The sequence below is a fragment of the Dendrobates tinctorius genome, unplaced genomic scaffold (assembly GCF_039654945.1).
Source record: "Dendrobates tinctorius isolate UK_male_01 unplaced genomic scaffold, ASM3965494v1 ptg000026l, whole genome shotgun sequence".
NCBI classification, from domain to species: Eukaryota; Metazoa; Chordata; class Amphibia; order Anura; family Dendrobatidae; genus Dendrobates; species Dendrobates tinctorius.
The window spans coordinates 19,879,864-19,900,527 of NW_027361694.1; the positions used below are offsets into that span (position 1 = coordinate 19,879,864).

Sequence of the window (20,664 nt, forward strand, 5' to 3'; positions counted from 1 at the left end):
GAGGTTTGTGAGCAGGACATCACCAAAATAGTAAAGGATAAGTGGTCCTAAATGCAGTGGTCTTTTGTTACACTGTCGTCATGTTCCAATATTTTCAACATACAGTAGCTTTTTCTGGGCTGTAGTAACTACAATGCCGCACTCGGTCACGATGTGAAGCATGTGTGTGGACTGTTCAGCCCATTTTTTGTTGTGCAGGAGTTTTACTAAATAAATGTCCAAAGTTAAATTCGTTGACTGTCTAAACAGCGTCCAGGGTTTACGATGGATCATTTTTACGTCCAAAGTTGATGAGGAAGATGATATTGGTAACAAAAAAAGAGGTGAAAGGTTTATTCTCATCTGTCCTGCTCCAACCACTGGAGACGTCGTCACAGAGAATGGCTGATCTACTCTGCACCATTGACTTCCATAGCATATGGTGCTCTGTGTAAGTCAATGGAATAATGGGCACATTTCAGAGTCGGAAGTTACTGATGTTCAGTGGTTTACTTGCCTCCTCAGGTTTCATGGCTATCAGGAGTCCCAGTAACTGGCCTACAACTAGGCCAGCTGGATGTAAGAATGCTATACAAATACTCAGTTTTATGTAGCATTGCCCAAAATGTATGTAGACTCAGCTCCCAGACACTGCTAAAATACTACATTACTAACGCAAGTAGTGCAGATATCCGTCATCTCCTCCGAACTCTCCCTAGACCAAACCCCAGAATACACATACAGTACACTTACTCCGCATGAGCAGTAACTTTCCTAATTGAATCTCACATGTGCTTTGGAACAATATTTGAACAGGCCAGATGCCATCTCTACCGGTGGTTCTTGTCACATCTGTAAATAAGGACTGTCTGCTAAATACAAGCCCCAGAAAAACCTGGCCTGCACACCATAACACAGACCCAGACCAGGGGCCAAAATAAATACAAATCTCACACCAGACTGCACAGTAAATGCACACCCCAAACCCATCTGTAAAAGTACAGACCCCAGACAAGACTAATGGAGTACATATAGACACCACAATAAACACATGCCTCAGACCAAACCCTAGAATTCAGTCATCTAAGTATAGTCCCAGAATAAAGATGTCCAAAGTAGCTAAAAAACAAAGAAAAAAAAATCCACCAACATTAGCACCAAACTAGACCCATGAACAAATGAATTCAGAGCTGCAAAATAAATGCTTAATTTCTAAACTCGGACAAGACCTAGACTTCAGACCTGAATAAAAACATGCCCCTTAATGTAGAGATGATGTACAATGCCCGGCAGTGGCCACTAAACATGCTATTCAACTGTTTTGCCCGCAACCGTTTACGTCAGGCCACTGTCAGAGCTGAGAGCAGCTGACGCTGGGGGTGTCGAATCCCCACCTATCATACATTGGGACCTACTGAAATTGCACTCCTGAATTTACCACTGCTACATGCGGTTATATTTATTGTGGCTACTCTCATCTCATAAGATGAGAACATTTGATTGGACTTTAATGCCTATGTTGGCTTATGTGGTGCTTTTCTTTTTCTTTTCTTTTTTCTGCCAGTTTAAATTCTAATTGCAAAAAAAAAAAAAAAAGTGAAGGAAAATACAACTACAAAAAGGATACAAAAAAACAAAGACCTATAGAAATCTGAAAGGAAATACTTATGGTGCTGTCCATGGTTCACACCTCACTCTCACACTTTGCCTTTAGCTTTCTGAATATGAGAAAATGACATTAAATGCCAGATAATTGGATATAACTTTGTAGATGTAGCTCTCTTCATTTCTTGTGACCTGAAATATTAACCATGGGTAAGGTTTATGCTTCCATGTAGTTAGTCCCAACCTTTACTTGACTTCCTACCTTCAAGATCCTTTCACACGTGTGGATTGGGAGTCCATTTGCACTCGACCACTTCTGGGCTGCAGAGACTCGCAGCAAAGTATTCCATTGTCTCTTGTACTAAAGAGCTGAAAGTACATGATGCGATTTGACAATACTGCTAACAGCGCGAGCCCTGGAGGAAATAGGCACTGTATGAATCCTGAATAGAGCGGAGGATGAGTTATTCATGCAGTCTGCCAGTTGTTAAAGAATAAATATAGTATTCCTTTTAGTGTGGGGGGGGGGGGGAAAGAAACTTTATTTCTTCCACTTGAATCATTGCTCTAATGAAAACTAGTGATGTGGTGTCTGTTTCTTTCTGAAATGCATAGTAAAACGGGCTAAAATAATCATTGGATGACCGTATGTAATCCACAGCAAACAATTCACCAGTGTCTTTTAGGGATTTTTCAGTAGGCTGCATTTGTTGGAGTAGAAATTGTAACCTGGGCACCTATTAGCTTTCAGTAAAGAAGTTCTCCAGTGCTGAACAAGTTAATCTTAAAGGGAACCTTTCACCCCCCCCCAGGCCTTTTTAAGTAAAAGAGCCACCTTCGGCGTCACTAAGGCCGCATTCTCTGAAGGTGGCTCTTATGTTTCTTCTCCCTAGGAACGCTGAAATAAAGACTTTTATAAATTGCCCGCCATACCTCTGTTGTGTCCTGGAGGTATGTTTTCTCCCCCTGTGTCAACCACCTTAGAGCCGTCCATCACCCCCCTCTTGCTTCTGTGCACCGCCTCCTGTGTTCCTCGTTACATGACTGACGCCTGCGCTCTGCAAAATTTTCTCGAGCATGCGCAGTGCGCGCTGCCCGGGAACTTGCATCAGTCGATGATGTAATGATATCACGCCTTGGTGCCGAGCCCCCGGGTGCCATTTTCCCGAAGTCCATCGCACAGGAAACCACAGAACTGCGGGGGGCTCTAGTCTTTCACTAAATGTCGGCAGAGCCCCCTGCAGCACCGGCGGACACCCGCAGCGGCGCGCCTATAAGGTATATCCGCATTATAAGACACACCCCCATTTTCCCCCCAAATTTGGGGGAATAAAAGGGAATCTTTTATAATTCAAAAAATACGGAAAATATATATTCTCACCTTCCGCGTTGGCAGAGTTCATGTGAAATTGTTATGCCACTTGAACCCTTCCCTCAAACGAGTCTTGGGCAAACAGAAAAAGTGATAGCAAAACAGCCCAATAGCAGCCAATGATTGGCTGCAGGGTTCACAGCACCAATACAGAAAGGAGTTTTTTTTTTTTAATTTATTTATTTTACGAGGACTGCTTCATTTTAAAAAGGAGTTGATCATGTATTGGAGAAACCCCCCCCCCTTTAAGAAATGGCCTACAGAAGAGAAAAACTTGCAACTTGTACTCATTTTTTTTTTTTTTCAGAGAAATGCCTTTTCTATCATTTTTACTTGCAGGTGTTTAGCGGGAAGATGGTAATGCCTCCAATGTCTCATTTCAAATTTTTTGAGGGAGTTTGTTTTGTATCCAGGAAACGTCTAAATTTTACAGTCATTAATTATGTGATATATCAAATGTTTTTTCTAGATCTTTAACAAGAATTGCATTGAACCAGGAGATGAGGAAAGAAATCGAGGAAAATCAGAAGGTTTGTTTTTGTTAAACCATCCTTTTCTTGTACAGTAAATATTAATAAAAAAAAATCTACCCACCTCTGTTAAAATGCCAGGTTTTTGTCATGTGAAAATTATGCAGAAGAATTTCATTTTTTCACTCTTATTGTCACGGTCACCTATAATCTGTACAATTCAATTGAAAAATGGAAATATTTTTAGGTGGAGAAAGAGAGAACTAAAATACTAATAAATAACATACTTTGTGACAGTTATCTTTGCGTTTAATAGTATTCAGTCTTTTTGGATAGGAGTTTATCGGCATAACACATCTGAACGTCTCCTGTGTGCAGCGCCTTTTGCAGGTCAACCCACAAATTTTTTTCAATTTGCTTCAGGGTCTGATCATATAAACTCAAGATCTGATCTGTGGCTGAGCCATTGTAGGGGTGGCGGCGAGGCAACAGGGCCCAGGCAAATTTAGGTGGTGATGATGGTGCTGATAGTCGGGGAAGGTGTGCTGTGTTCAGGTGATACAGATCCAACAGGGGTGGGGTGGGGGGGTGGGTGACCCACCTCTTAGCACAGACAGACGGGAGTCTGAGACAGGAAAGCGTATGCAACAGGTTCGTGCTTTATTCTCCAACTCCTTTAACAGCTCTCGCAGTACATGACAAGAGATCTTAGGGATTGCTTCCCTCACAGACCCGAGTACCTCCACTTGTGCTGTGTGTCACCGTCGTGGTGTCCCCTGTGGTTCTCTTCGCTGTGGCTGCCCTAGGTACCTTCACCACAGCGCTTCACCACCCAGGGTACACCGTTATCCTCACCCTCAGGGTGTCACTGTCTGCTGCTACCGTCGTCTGGGTCACCCCCGTGACCGTCCTCACTGTCAGGCTCTCTCTCCGAGGGTTCTCTGCTGCCTCTCCTCACAGCAGACCCTCCTCTCTTGTGAGCTCCCCAGGCTGACTGACACTTCTAGAAGCTTACCTCAGGATTTATACGGTCAGCCTGGACAGCCCCGCCCACTGTCACCTGACAGTCACCTTTGCCCAATCAGAGTCACCTTGACCTGTGGCAGTTACATAACCACTGTCTTCTTTCTCCACTGACCTCTAATGAACAGACTGCCACATGACACTCTTTTCCTATCTGTCTCTTACTACAGACAGAGCTGTCCACCAGCTCAACCTCCCCACACCATTACAAAACTTTGATTCTGTCTGGTGAAGCCATTCTTTTGTTGATTTTCGAGGTATGCTTTGCGTTGTTGTCTTTGTGAAAGGTGAAATTCCTTTGCAGATTTTTAGCAGAGGCCTGATTGTTTTAATGCAAAATTAACTGATATTTGGAAATATTCTAAGGCTCCAGTTTCCGTTGCTGAAAAACCACTCCAAAGCATAATGCTGCCTCTATAATTCTTCAATGTGGGAATGGTGTTCTTTGAATGATGCAAAGTGTCAGCATTGCACCAAACATACTTTTGAAATTAAGTCCAAAAAATTCAACCTTGGTCTCATCAAACATAACACACTTTTCCATATGCGTTTGATAGACTTGATGTAATTTTTTAGTTAGCCACTTCTAGGTAATGTCACTGTTGTAGCAAATTCAAGCCACTCCTTGATAACAATCTTCAGTGTCCCATGATATATCTAATGGCTTGGCATTTTTTTTGTAACCCTCTCCTAACTCAACTTTCATCCATGAGATGCTTTTGTTGTGTTGTAAGTTGTTTATGGACCATGGCTTTTGCTGTCAAATGCAACTAAGAATTATTTAAGTTCGGTTCTCAATGGATTTGTACTGATTATGGTTGACAATAACCCCTTTCTGACTGGAGGTATTTTCGTTTTTGCATTTTCGTTTTTTGCTCCCCTTTTTCCCAGAGCCATAACGTTTTATTTTTCGGTCAGAATGGCCATGTGGGACAAGTTTTACTTTTGAACGACACAATTGGTTTTAACGTTTCTTGTACTGTAAAGCGGGGAAAAAAATTCCAAGTGTGGTGACATTGCAAAAAAAAAAAACTGCAGTTCTGCAGTTTGTTTGTTTTTTTTTTTTAACCATTTTCACTAAATGCTAAAACTGACCTGCCTTTATGATTCTCCAGGTCATTATGAGTTCAAAGACACCAAACATGTATAGGTTCTAATTTATTTAGGTAGTGAAAAAAAATCAAAACTTTTGGTTAAAAAAAAACAAAACGCCGTTTTCTGAGGCCTTATTTTTTTTTTTTTGTGCCATTATGTTTTTGATACCATTTTGGTGTAGATACGATCTTTTGATCGCCCGGTACTCATAGCAATCCGACAGTGACAACCATAGAGGTCTGCTTCAGGTCTGCCGATCCATCGGTGACCCGAGATCATGTGACGAGGTCAGCGATGGGCGAGATTTCCGACATGCTTTCAGTAAGTTTGAGTTAAATGCCGCTTTCGGAGATCGACAGCGGCATTTAACAGGTTAACAGCCGTTGGTGGATTGCGATTCCACCCGCGGCTGTTGGCCACATGTCAGCTGTTCAAAACAGCTTACGTGTCAGGAAAGATGTGGGATCAGCACTGAGCCCACAACAAAGGGAGGGATTCCGACGTGAGCGTATTATGCCCGATGTTGGAAAGGGGTTGAGTGGCAAAGTTCTAAAATGATGATTCTCGGTATGATTTTTTTTTTTTTTTACATGACAAAAATGTGGCATTTTAAAAGGTGGGTCTAAACGTTTTGTATCCACTATATATAGTAATTGTCCTAATAGAAGAGAAAGCAGGGAATCATTTGTTTATAGTATATTTATTGTATTTTTTAAAATAAAACTGCTATTTAAAACCTCCAGTCAACTGAATATGTTTATGGCATTTCCCTGTGGCACAGTAGCCCTGTACTACATACACTTAACAGCCCAAAAGTCCTAAAATGTGCTAATAACTGTAATGAGAAGATAATTAAAAGGATTCAAGCTGGACAGAAGCCCTTATGAAGATGGTTGTCATTTTTTACATTCTGCCTTTCCCCCAAGTGTATAGCACTAAACTTTCTAAACCCTGGTATTTGCAGGCAATAAATTGGCATTGGAGACATAGTGCCTATAGTCCATCCATCTAGCAGCAGGGGATGGCGGCTCCGGCTGTGCAGAACGAAATCATTCCCATTTGAGATAATGAAGGCAAAGCACCAAAATGCAGCATAGGGAGAGGGATGACAAAGGTGTTAAAAGTAGAAAATATTATGATGATTTGGGTTTATTCGAAATAGTATTCAAGCTGCATAGTGGTCTGTGAAATTCTGCCCTAGCTTTGAAAAGGTTATCAGAACAAAAAAGAAAATAATCTGTTAATTTGCATCACCTCACCACTAATGTCTTGCCATAGACAGTAGTCAAATGAGACTACAATGCTGAGGCTGTATTAATGGGCTTTGTTCTACATCATTAGCTTATTTTTCTTATTATGTTTCCTCTTGGGATATTTTGTCAGATTAGGATCTTTGTTGTGTAAAGCAAAAGTTTCTGTTCGTAGTCTCCTATAGTTCCTTACAACTGTATTGTATATGTCCATCTTCAAAATGTTAACAAGTTCATTATTTCAACAGTGGTAAACAATCTATCCCCAGGACTGCTCAAGGCAGTATTTTTTTTAATGAATTTTGGAGACATCTCTAAGGTCACCTTGGTCAGGAGTCTGAAGTTCGCTTCGTTTTCGATAATACCTTGTCAGTTGTTCCTTAAAAAAAAAAAAATCATGTTAAAGGGATTGTCTTATGAATGCTTTTTTTAGGAAGCGTTCCTGATCAGTTGACAGTCCAGATAGGCATTGTCACGCTGCTCGCCCAAATGGTGCACTCCCAGATGCAGCTCTGCCTAATCTGAGGTGCACAGTGGCACTGAAGCTGGCTTGGATCAAGTGAATCAGTCAGCTTTAAGTATCACTTGCAATCTCTATTGGAGCACTCCAGTCCTTAGAGACTGCTTACAGGGAATCTGCCAACAGGATTTTGCTACCTCATCTGAGAGCAGCAAAATGTAGGCAGAGACCTTGATTCCAGCAATGTATCACTTAGTTTACTGGGTACAGCAGTTGTAACACAATCAAGAGTTTTTATATGTAGCAGAGCCCATAGAGCTAGCCCCACCCACAACAGGCTCTATAATTATCTGTTCATAGTGAGCTACTTATCAGAGTAGGGGTTGTGGTCAGTTTAGCAGTCTTGTGAGCTGTAATCCGGGCAATGAGGGTCTCCTGGTGATAAAACCATCATTGTTAGTAAACACAACACAGCCAAAAAAGTGACATATCAAAATCTGTGCTTCAGCCCTTATCTCCTGCTCTCCAGATTAAATAGCAAACTGTTGTGAATTCTCTTACTTCTGAGTCAGGGCTCCCTTTGGTGGTTACTGTGGGTACTGGAGCTGGCCGGGTTGACAGAGGTCTGCCTCCTGATGCTGATGATTGGAGATCTGGGGTTACTGATTGGAGTATTTAAGTCAGCAGGTTTCCTTCAATCCCTGCTGGTGATTAGTTTTCCTGTGCATTCTGAGGTCTGATGTCTCCTGCCCTGATCCTGCATTTTTCAGTTAAGTTGCTCATTTGCTAATCCTTTGCATCTGATCTGGTTTTGCCTCTTTCTGCTTGTGAGGGTTCAGTGTGCTCCCTGCTGGGGGGCAGTGCTGGACCCCCACTCCATATGTTACTGCTTGTGTCAGTTAGTTCAGTCCCCTGTTATATTGATCTCTTTTGCTTTTACTGCCAGTTCATACCAGAATGCTGATATAGTGGGAGCGAGGTCGTGAGACCTCAGTGTTTTTTGGCACATCAGTCGTGTTGGATTTTTTAGGGTTTTTTGCGTGATTGTAGACAGTGTCTATCCTTTCCTATCCTATCTAGTCGGTTCGGGCCCCATCATTTGCTCAGTCTATTTTCTGCCTGCGTTTGTGTTTCATCTTGTCTCACCAACAATATATGTTTGGGGGCTATCTATTTCTTTGGGGTTCTTGTTTTTACAAGCACATTGCAGTTTTGTCAATTTCTTATTCTGAAAACGGCTCTTTACTGAAGTGATTTTGTTTTGCCCCTAAAATGCCGTGGGGGTCATATCTGATTTGAAACATTCTGGTAGCATACCACAGTTTGCGGTGGACATCAATTTTACTTCCTACAAGAAAAAAAGATGGTAAGCCTTAAGAAAATAGATAAAGCCTACATAGAGTTTTTTTGGTGTGGGTGGGGGGATGTGGTAATGCTCAAAAACTTCCTGTCTAAAAGTGATACCCTCTTTATTTATATAATTGTTTGCTAAATAAAAAACATTCACCTTGATGATCTCCATGTAAAAAATCAGAAAGCTGCTTTCATCTTCTCATGCCTGCCACCAGAACAGCTCTGACATGACAAGGCAGACTCAACTACACACCTGGAAATGTGGAATCTGGTATTAGAATGTTACGTGTTAATTTTCATGTATCAGTCTTGTTCTTCCAGGACAGTCCACAGATGCTTGATCACATTGTGATCTGGGGATTTTTTGAGAAGTCAGTACCTTGATAAATTTGCCATGCTCTCCAAACAATACCTAAACAACTTTTGCTATGTGGCAGGGTGTGAAGGTAGTGTCCGTGGTCTGGGACAATGTATAGGTAGATGTTATCGAAGGTAGTGCTCCTAATATATTAACTAATCACCATTGGGTCAGTGTAGATGTGGTCCACTTTGTGGTAAGTAGCTTCTCTGTGGGTGTCTAAGCCCTGTCTATGGTTCCAGTTAAATGACTTTTTTAGCAGCTACTAACTATTGCATAGCAAGAAGACCACACAAAACTTTGTCCATTGCCAAAGTTTTAGATCCTTCCACCTGCCCACTTTTCCTAACAAATCAACATCAAGGACCAACTATTCACTTGTGATCTAATATATCTCCTACATATATACAGGTGCCATTGTTGCCAAATTCCTCACCTGTTGGTGGTTTTATGACAGATGAGTATATGTATCATACACTTGGGCTTAGAATTTAGCCTAGATCTTATACAAATGCAGTGCCTTGTGACTTTCTACTTCTCCATATGATTAAGACAAACTCGCGCTATCTTTCATTATTTTTGCTTATAGCATTTGTCTAACACCTATGGAATTCAGGCTGGCGATGCAAGCCTATATATCAATGGTCTTCAGATTGATCTTGATGTTCAGAATTCCTTCAGGTAAGACCTACTTTTGCATGTAATTTTTAAGTATTTAAATGCTACCTATCTTTCCACCACAGTTTTTCAGACTCCTGACATGTTTTGTTTGTATGTGCTGCTATTCGGCGCCTTTGACTGCGTGAAGCAGACTTCTGTGCTGTAATACCTCTTACATTGCCACCCCATGTTTCAGGAGGTCTACTCTGCTTTTCCTCACTTCTGGATGAAGGACACTGGCTCGAAAGGCTTTGTAACATGGGAACATATAAAAGATCACTGCTTCTCCACGTATTTCCAGTGTGACAACATTTTACTCACCGGTCTCAAAATATATATACATACAGAGTACAGGACAATCAATATGTGGCGGGCCAGTAGATAACAGGCTCCAATTAAGACGCCAGACTTATATTACAATAGCCGCAGGTGGCCGGCGACCCCCGATCATTTACTGTGGGATTTACAAAGGTGGGGGAGGTCAAAAGTGGGATATCTCGTTTACCTCTGCCCAGGGGTCGCAGCTGGTCGGTTGCTGCGTTAGGAGTATGCATCTCACATTGCACCTATCATACATGCATCTCCTATTCGGGGTGCTGGGGGGTTCTGTAGCACCATGCTCAATATGTACAATATTGTTTACTTTAAATAAAGCATTATTACATCATAAATTTTACAACATTAAGATGTATAACTTTTTTTTGTCCATCCAGTTTTGTAATATTTCTGCTTTACTTTATTCTTAACAGTATCTTAGATATTCTAAAAAATGAAGGGAAAGCACTACATGGGCTTTCAGTTCTGGGAATTAAAAATGAAGACATCATCAAATATTTGCAGTTACAAGTCCATCCAGGAGAAGAAAATTATGCTTTAGATATCCGTAATTCTGCCATTATTGTAAGTGTTTTCAGATTTGTTCATGAATATTTCATATAATATGCATCTATATTTCTTCATTATTATTTTTAATACCATGAAATAAGCTGTGGAAAGCGGGGAAGCATGACAAGATCTTACCTGCAGAGTATCCAGGGGTCGTACTTGATAGAATTAATAGAATCAGAATTATTATTGTTGTTGTGCTTGGTGTTGTCCTGCTGATTTTTATTTTTTTTCCTACATTTCTTTCACTACTTCAAACTGCATTTCACAGTAACCCATCTTCAGGTTTATTATGCCCTAAGGAGGGGTGCACAGACACAGTGCAGGGTCCCTGTTCAAGTACTGTATATGAGCCATTCTTATTGCATAGCTCATCATAAATTATTTTCTCTAAAAATCCACCAGTAATTGTGAGCGATGAAATTTTATTAGCTCAAGCCCTTATGTGCAGTCTAATTGATGGCAAGAAGGTACTTTTAAGATAATAGTGGGTCCCTTAACCTATTGGGGCAGCTGCACAAGTTGTATCTATGTTATGTTCACCCCTAGCTCTACCAATAAAATTATGACTGAGCCAAGGCTGGAGTTCTTGCAATGCATGGATTTATGAATCCTCAATATTTTTAAGCAACATATTTGAGCTTTTTGTTAACCCTATCCTACCAGGCCTACCAAACCACTATGGGGTAAATTCTCCTCTCCTGTCAGTCAGCAGCAGGGGAGGATGTACCCCACAGCTCATGAATAGCAGAACTAATGTATTTTATTTTAGTTTATATTTGTATATATTTTTCTTTTTTATACTTTCATTACTAAAGAATATGGTTGCAAATAGTACCTAACAAAGTCTGCTTCATTAAAAACCCTGAACAAGGTTTGCTACATGCACATATTCTGAGTATATCTGAGGAAACTAAAACATTAATCTATTTGTTTGTATTTCTAATAGCCAAATCGGCCACAACCTGGAGTTTAAACCCCATTTAATGCATTTAGACTTGACGTCTGACTAGACTTGCCTGACGTCCACTATCCGATATCCAGTATACTGTAGATCTTCTAGTACACAAAATCAGGAGCCTCATAGTCATATTGGATTGGATCAGAAAATCCATGGCCAGTCTGTAAGAGGAGTTCTGTCCATAGACCATGAATGTCGGGTGTGTGAAACCAGCCTTATATTATATTTGATGTGGTTTGGCAAGCATGGATGACATAGGTACTTAAATTTCCCACCATAATCATTTTAACTTTCCTCTCTTGCTTACTGAGCGTTCCATTGCTGTCTTCTGCTGTTTACAGCACTGCTCTGTGACCGCACTCAAACAGCTGACCGTTGCAATTAAAAAAGGAAGTAAGTCTGAGGGCATTGTTCTGAGTCTCAAAGACACTTACATTGAGAAAGTGAGTTCTGGTCCATGCATAAGATGTTTTGTAAGCTGATAGGTCGTAAATGCATTGGAGAGGACCAAAGCAATGCTAGAAATGGTAGAATGGCCATTAAGTAGTTTAATGCACACACTGAACATATATTATTGATAGCTAAGGGATGGGAAAATAATTAAACACACACTGAAGACCTTTAATGTAGATTAGATGATCCTGAAAACTGCATTTTAAATGTCTAACTTTTAGGGGTATTCTGAAAGCCGAAAGGCCCTTGGTGGGCTCTTCTCACTGAAAGATCAAGTTCTTACACTTTCTTCTCTACCACACAAGTGGTTGTAAAGGATTTACAGCAGGATTTCTTTTTTTTTTTTCTGACAGTGCCTTACTAAATTGTAAAACTTAGGCTTTAGCATTGGTCATAACATAGTTATTAAGATTGACGTCCATCTAGGTAATCGCTAAGATATGCCATGATGTTTATTAACAATTTCTTAATTTTGTATTGAAAAATTGTCTCTAACCTAGTAGACTATTTAAATGAGCCAACAAAGCAACTGTATATTGCTAATCCAGAGATTGGTGCAGCCATACTGAGGCTTGTGCAGCAAATAGTCACTTTTGGAAAAGCCACCAACCTAGCTGCTCCTCACAAACGGATTCCTCACTATTGAGACCTGGTTTTAAGGAACCAACATTAACATTCCTTGTCTCATCCCCCTCCTTGTCTGCACATGTAAAAGACTCACTTAAACAAATTTAAATCAGGAAAATGCAATCATTTAGTTAACATATATTTCTCTTAAAAAGTTATTTTATTTTTTCTTATAAAAAAACACCTAACCCTGTGTGAAGGGTAATAAAAAATCCAAATATAAACAATACAATAATGTTTTCTAGGACTATTTTACTAGATATTTGCCATTGATGCATTTGGTGTCTTTTTTGTGTGTGTTTTGGTTTTTGTTTTTTTTGTTCTTGTGTGCCAGTCCTAGGTAGTAAACCCACCTCATGAAATGTGTTATATAAGGATCTATTCCTTTCATTTCATTTCTTTTCTTTGCTATATTGTTTTCCCACCTATATTTATAGGGTTATATCAGGGGAGAGAGGGATAGTCCACGTTGAGTGGGGGCGCCAAATAATCGTTTCTTAGGGTGCCAACCTCCACGGCAAGGAAGGAGTCAGTTTAGGTTATTGCAGGGTCTTGGCAGGCAGGATTATTGTATTGTTTATATTTGGGATTTTTATTACCCTTCACACTGGGTTAGGTGGGGTTTTTTTTAATAAGAAAAAATAAAATAACTGTTTTTAAGGGAAATATATGTTCACTTGTCTGCACATGTAAACTATATACAGTGGGGAAAAAAAGTATTTAGTCAGTCAGCAATAGTGCAAGTTCCACCACTTAAAAAGATGAGAGGCATCTGTAATTTACATCATAGATAGACCTCAACTATGGGAGACAAACTGAGAAAAAAAATCCAGAAAATCACATTGTCTGTTTTTTTTTTTCATTTTATTTGCATATTATGGTGGAAAATAAGTATTTGGTCAGAAACAAAATTTCATCTCAATACTTTGTGATATATCCTTTGTTGGCAATGACAGAGGTCAAACGTTTTCTGTAAGTCTTCACAAGGTTGCCACACACTGTTGTTGGTATGTTGGCCCATTCCTCCATGCAGATCTCCTCTAGAGCAGTGATGTTTTTGGCTTTTCGCTTGGCAACACGGACTTTCAACTCCCTCCAAAGGTTTTCTATAGGGTTGAGATCTGGAGACTGGCTAGGCCACTCCAGGACCTTGAAATGCTTCTTACGAAGCCACTCCTTCGTTGCCCTGGCGGTGTGCTTTGGATCATTGTCATGTTGAAAGACCCAGCCACGTTTCATCTTCAATGCCCTTGCTGATGGAAGGAGGTTTGCACTCAAAATCTCACGATACATGGCCCCATTCATTCTTTCATGTACCCGGATCAGTCGTCCTGGCCCCTTTGCAGAGAAACAGCCCCAAAGCATGATGTTTCCACCACCATGCTTTACTGTAGGTATGGTGTTTGATGGATGCAACTCAGTATTCTTTTTCCTCCAAACACGACAAGTTGTGTTTCTACCAAACAGTTCCAGTTTGGTTTCATCAGACCATAGGACATTCTCCCAAAACTCCTCTGGATCATCCAAATGCTCTCTAGCAAACTTCAGACGGGCCCGGACATGTACAGGCTTAAGCAGTGGGACACGTCTGGCACTGCAGGATCTGAGTCCATGGTGGCGTAGTGTGTTACTTATGGTAGGCCTTGTTACATTGGTCCCAGCTCTCTGCAGTTCATTCACTAGGTCCCCCTGCGTGGTTCTGGGATTTTTGCTCACCGTTCTTGTGATCATTCTGACCCCACGGGGTGGGATTTTGCGTGGAGCTCCAGATCGAGGGAGATTATCAGTGGTCTTGTATGTCTTCCATTTTCTAATTATTGCTCCCACAGTTGATTTCTTCACTCCAAGCTGGTTGGCTATTGCAGATTCAGTCTTCCCAGCCTGGTGCAGGGCTACAATTTTGTTTCTGGTGTCCTTTGACAGCTCTTTGGTCTTCACCATAGTGGAGTTTGGAGTCAGACTGTTTGAGGGTGTGCACAGGTGTCTTTTTATATTGATAACAAGTTTAAACAGGTGCCATTACTACAGGTAATGAGTGGAGGAAAGAGGAGACTCTTAAAGAAGAAGTTACAGGTCTGTGAGAGCCAGAAATCTTGATTGCTTGTTTCTGACCAAATACTTATTTTCCACCATAATATGCAAATAAAATGAAAAAAAAACAGACAATGTGATTTTCTGGATTTTTTTTTCTCAGTTTGTCTCCCATAGTTGAGGTCTACCTATGATGTAAATTACAGACGCCTCTCATCTTTTTAAGTGGTGGAACTTGCACTATTGCTGACTGACTAAATACTTTTTTTCCCCACTGTACTTTAAGCAGCTTGATTACCAGATGATTTGGTTACGGTGTGCCTCCCTAGACTGGAAGGCACACACTGCTAGAGTCACTTCACTTAATGTCCTACAAACATCCAAAATGGCCACATCACCAGGTAGCACTGGAGGTCTACAAACCCCGATTGGAAATGGATTCGGTTCTTACTTCTGGGACCTGCACCTATCACACATTTATGGCATATTTTATAATCTAAGATCAATTTAACCCTTTGAATTATTTCTAGGCCATGTAGACTCTATGCTTCATTTTAATTACATTCGGTCAAGTAATTTTAGGTTTGACTGGAAAGATGGCCTTAAAATTCTGCTTCCCACATGTTATACATCCTGAATATCATTGGTTTTATTAGCACTAGAATAAATGTTCATTCTAATTCCACTGAACATATGTAAGATAATATCACTCCTACATATGTATTCTTCTTCCTCAGCTTACTTACGAATTACCACATACTATTATTTGATTACAAATTGGCGGAAACCCCTGAATGTTAAACATTAGCTAGCAATTATCTTGGCTGAAAATCAGAATATTTGTTTTTATTTCTGTGCCTTCTCATGTGTTTTTGTGAAAAGTAATTAACTAGGAGGCTACAATGATAAATGGCACATGTCCTTTTAATGGAGTAGCAAATTATTGCAAAATTCACAGAAGGAATGCGTAAATTGGAAGTCTGGGCTATCAAATTACCATGTTAATACTATGTAAGAGATCGTGATAATGTATACAAACATGCTAACATGTCAGGTAGTTGATTGATTGATGACTATTTTCATTTTTATTGCTTTTTAAAAAATAAATGCAAATTTTAATAAGCGGGCCACGTATTATCGCTGCCATCGGATATCAGGAGTTATATTTAACACTAGCTGAAGATCCCGGCGTTGCCTGGGCATAGTAACCAACTGTGGTTAGTTATAACAAATTATAATGATTATAATGCACATAAAAACATTTCACATCATATATTCAGCACTACAGATTTGCAACACAAATTAACTAAACGATTACCCAAGTATCCTCTCCTGTGATACTTTCTGCTGAGCTGTGTATCTAATCCTATCGTGTGTTACTGACTGCTCAGCCGTGTATCTAATCCTATCCTGTGTGATACTGACAACTGAGCAGTGTATCTAATCCTATCATGTGTGATACCGTCTGCTGAGCCGTATATCTAACCCTATTCTGTGTGATACTGTCTGCTGAGCAATGTATCTAATAGACGATAACACCATATAAATGATAAGAATTATAGGCCTCCGTTACCACAACTGTCTACAAAGAAAATTGTTGCTGATAGCAACCAATCACAGCTCATTTTTCATTTTTTAATCAGCTCTGGGACAGCGTGGCGAGTTTTGAGTGGCGACTTTTGTGTTTCGATTTTTGTGGCGAGGTTGGTGTATGTGTGGTGAAATGTGTGCTGAGGGTGGTATATGTGTTGAAGCACATGGTAGTGTGTGATTTTGTGTGTGTTCATATACCCGTGTGTGGTGAGTATCCCATGTCAGGGCCCCACCTTAGCAACTGTACGGTATATATGTGGCGCCCCCAGGAGTATGGGCGCCACAATGGCATTGCCTTCCTCCAGGGAGGGTGATGTCATGCTTGGAAGCAATGAAGGGTCTCTCTAGCAGTTAACCATATCATGCAACACTGTTCCTACTCTGGGCCAGCAAAGGGAGCTCTGAACCAGGATTGGGGGAGGAGTGCTCTCTGAGGGCCAGGAAGGGAAATCAGTAGTTGGTGTGAGGAGGGCAACGAGTGTAGACGTGTGGAGAGAAGCTGGAGGTTGAGCTGAAGATAGAGAGCTCCCTCCCAGTGAGAGCGCATGATCTGGAGCCTGGTCTCCACGGTTGTATGGATACTGAAGGTCCTGCAACAGAAACCAGAGGAATAGGAAGCTTTAAATGCTCCTTTCCCAACTAAGACTCGGAGGCACAACAGCAACGGGTGAGCCAAGAGAGATAGAGGGCTACAGCTGTCTGCCATATGAGGTAGTTCTAAGAGACGATAAGAAGGAGGAACTTCAGTGTAACACTGTACTGCATGTACCTCAAGCCAGCGCTAGGAAGGAGACTACACAACCCAACTGATGGAGAGATTCCTGAGTTGCTTCCAGGCTAGCCTGCTCCTGTGCCATCTGTAATCAGGACCCTGGACTGCGTTTGCCAAGTAAAGGTAAAGAAACTGCACCCTGTTGTGTCCATGCCTCCTTCCTGCAACATCCTCAGCACTGCTACATCTCTGTGCCAAACACTGCACCCTCTTCCTAAACATTCCGCTACACTGCCCTGGGACCAATAGCCCTACCTGTGGAGGGCTACAACATCATTGCTGCACTACACTATCAGTCCCAGAGGATCTGCTTTCAGCGTCGGCTTAACACCTCCCTTGCCGAACACCACAGGTGGCATCACGAATCAACTCAACCCCTTTTACATGGGCGCCCAGGGCCACGGACCGGGTCACCGCTGCTGTGACAATCCCCTCTCAGAGACCAGCCCGGTACCGAGTACCCCACAGCCCTGGGAGGGCGACCCATTTTTGCCGTCACGAACAGGATTACGGAGCCCGGTATCCCCTGGTCCTGTGTGCCAGAGACTGTTGTGTGCTATAGACTGTGTGCGAAATTGGCGCCATTGCCACCATTATCCCGCTGATTGGCGCGCGCGGGAAGAAAAGGGGCAGGCCTTCGTCGGCGGAGCCTGCCGCAGAGTGCCGCGCGGGAAGAGAGGACAGCGCGAGAGAAGGGGAGGAGCTGAGGCCTACAGCCGGTAAGCCGCTTAACCCCGGGGCCTGGCAACCGTTAACTAGGGGGGAAGGAGAATGTCTCAGGCAAGCGCCGATGCAGCGGCGGACGCCCCCGCCAGCCCCTCAGTGCCGCAAGATGCAGTGCCCAACACTGCTGCGGCTCCTGTAGCACCCACCACAGCGGTCCCCATAATGCCGCTGTCCATGCCCTACATACCGGGAGCGGCCTGGGTACCACAGTACTCGGGTGAGTCCCATACCCTGAGTGAATTTAAAGAGAGACTGTGCAGTTTGTTTGAGGTGTATCCTCTATCTGAAAGCCAGAAGGTGAACATCCTGATTGGGCAGCTAACAGGTGCAGCACAGAGAGAAGTAAAAGCCTGGCAGGACACTGACAAAGAGACTGTTAAAAACATTTTGGCCAAGCTAAGGAGCACCTTTGACACCCGCACTGCTGCTGAAATCAAGATGAGGTTCTTTGGATGTAAACAAAGTACAGGACAGAATAAGGGACTATGATCTTAACCTGCAGGAGGCGCTGCGAGCCGTCAAGCAAATTGATCCAGACAGTGTGAAAGGAAGACAAACTGTTAAAAGAGCAGTTCATTGAAGGACTCCTATCCAGTACCCACAGAGCACAGCTGCGCATCATAACCCTACAAAACCCTGACCTGGACTTTGCTGATTTCAAGGACAGAGCTATTCGGGTACTGCAGGAACCAACTGTCAGCCGTCCGGCGCCCAGCAATCACCTACCACCAGGAAGCAACATCTTTCCCTTCCATCCCTGTGGAGGCTAATGCACAGACTCTGGATAAAGATCCAACAGAAGAGCTGCGTCTTCAGGTCCAGGAGTTGACCAAAGGTATGGCTGCACTTGCTAAAACCGTGAAGTCCCTGCAGGTGTCCTCCAAAGAGAAGATCCAGTTGCTTCCAGTCTAGAGGATGTCCTGTGGCTCTGGAAGAGGAGAACCCCAACACTCCGAGGGAGGAACAACGACCGCTATGACCAGGGCGGACGTCCCATCTGTTGTCGCTGCCACAAGGCAGGCCATCTTGCAAGATTCTGTCCTTTAAACGAGTAACCCCTGGGGCAGTGCTGCCTGGGACACATGAACTTTGAGACAGTCCTGTTGTACCTTGATGATGTCATTGTTTTCTCCAAGACTTATGAAGACCATCTGGAGTACCTGGCTGAGTTGTTTGAAGCCTTGTCCAACTTTGGCCTGAAGGTGAAGCCTTCCAAATGCCACCTCCTGAAGCCCAAGGTACAGTACCTCGGTCATGTAGTGAGTGCAGAAGGTGTGGCACCAGATCCTGACAATGTCACAGTCATCCGGGACTGGCCAAAGCCCAGCAACCTCCATGAAGTACGCCAATTCCTCGGGTTGGTAGGCAACTACCGAAGGTTCATCAAAGGCTTCACTGAAATAGCCACTCCTGTGCAAAATCTTCTGGTGGGGCAGTCCAAGAAAGCCAAACAGAAGAATTCCACATTTGAATGGACTGAGAAGTTGGAGAGGTCCTTCACCCAACTGAAGATGGCTTTCACAGGAGATGAAGTTCTGGCCTACCCGGACTATGACCAACCCTTTGTGTTGTATACTGATGCCAGCAACATGGGACTGGGAGCAGTACTGTCACAGGTACAGAATGGCAAAGAAAGAGTGATCTATGCCAGCAGGAAGCTTCGTCCCACTGAAAGGAACCCTGACAACTACAGTTCCTTCAAGCTGGAGTTCCTCGCCATAGTCTTGGCTGTGACTGAAAGATTCAAGCATTACCTAGCTTCAGCCAAGTTTACCATCTTCACGGACAACAATCCGTTGACTCACTTGGACACTGCAAAACTAGGTGCACTGGAGCAGAGATGGATGGCTCGGCTGTCTAGCTATGATTTTACCATCAAGTACTGAGCAGGACACAAGAATGCCAATGCTGATGCGCTGTCCAGGATGCCTAATCTGCCAGATGCAGGAGAAGACCCTGAGGCTCTTGAAGAAAGTTACCTCCCTTCCACCGGCCACTTGCGGCCCAGCGTGCCCAAGGAGTGAGAAACAGAAGGCCCGGCTTGAAAGAGGTCACCCTAAATCCATTGCCCCATCATGATTGGGCAGAAACGCAGGATAGTGACCCCGCAGTCCGCCTGACGGCACATCTAGAACTAGTCTGAATAGGTGCATACCAAAAGGCAACTTACATATTAAATTAGAAAATGGTAGCACACCAAATATGAAATATGTGAAATACGAATAGCAAAATGGCTTTAGTAATACATTTCATAATGGCTTTTGTAAGGCATATCAAATATGAAATAAGTGAAATATGAATAGCATAATGGCTTTTGTAATCTTGAAAAACATATGAGATACTTAGCACAAAATTTGGCCAAAAGATGTGAGCCCATTCACCAACGACAAGGTGATCTCAGATTGAATGGGTCCCTATGCTGACTGCCTGGTGTAAACTGACCTCTGACTAGTAACATGATATTGCCTGTATATATAGGACGATAGGAACCAAACATGTGATTGAATGCGATTAAAATCACCACTTGATGAAGGGCGGAGTGCTCAGTCAGAAAACTAGTATAAGTAATAGAACAAACTGACGGCACATCTAGAACTAGTCTGAATAGGATAGTGACCCCGCAGTCCGCCTGGTGAAGAAGCTACTGTCACAAGCTGACTCACACCCAGAGTCGGATGCTCCTGAAGAAACCCAGCAGTTGTGGAAGGAAAGAGGTCGGCTGTTCATCTATGAAAAGGAAAGCTGTGTCGGAGGAGTATCAATGCCGCTTTGAGCTGGTCTGGCAGGTGGTGGTCCCAAAGTGAGGCATCAATGGTCTTGGAAGCATACCACAAAGAAGCTGGACACTTCGGATGGAAGAAGTTGGAAGCCTTGCTCCGGAGAGATTCTACTGGGCTGGTATGAGGAAAGCCATTAAAAAGTGGTGCTGGGAGTGTGGACAATGTAACTTGCGCAGAAAGGATCAAAACAGCCAGAGAGCTCCTCTGCAGC

General features: G+C 42.5%; 1 protein-coding gene across 3 annotated transcripts in view; it reads left to right on the plus strand.

Annotated features, from left to right (window-relative positions):
• Positions 1-20,664, plus strand: part of UGGT2 (UDP-glucose glycoprotein glucosyltransferase 2) — a 548,948-nt gene that overhangs the window by 182,535 nt on the left and 345,749 nt on the right. For all 3 annotated transcript variants that reach the window (XM_073569568.1, XM_073569567.1, XM_073569569.1), the window contains exons 10-12: positions 3,426-3,486; positions 9,555-9,646; positions 10,375-10,525. In XM_073569568.1, the coding sequence (XP_073425669.1) occupies positions 3,426-3,486; positions 9,555-9,646; positions 10,375-10,525 (304 nt within the window). The remainder of the gene's footprint in view (positions 1-3,425; positions 3,487-9,554; positions 9,647-10,374; positions 10,526-20,664) is intronic.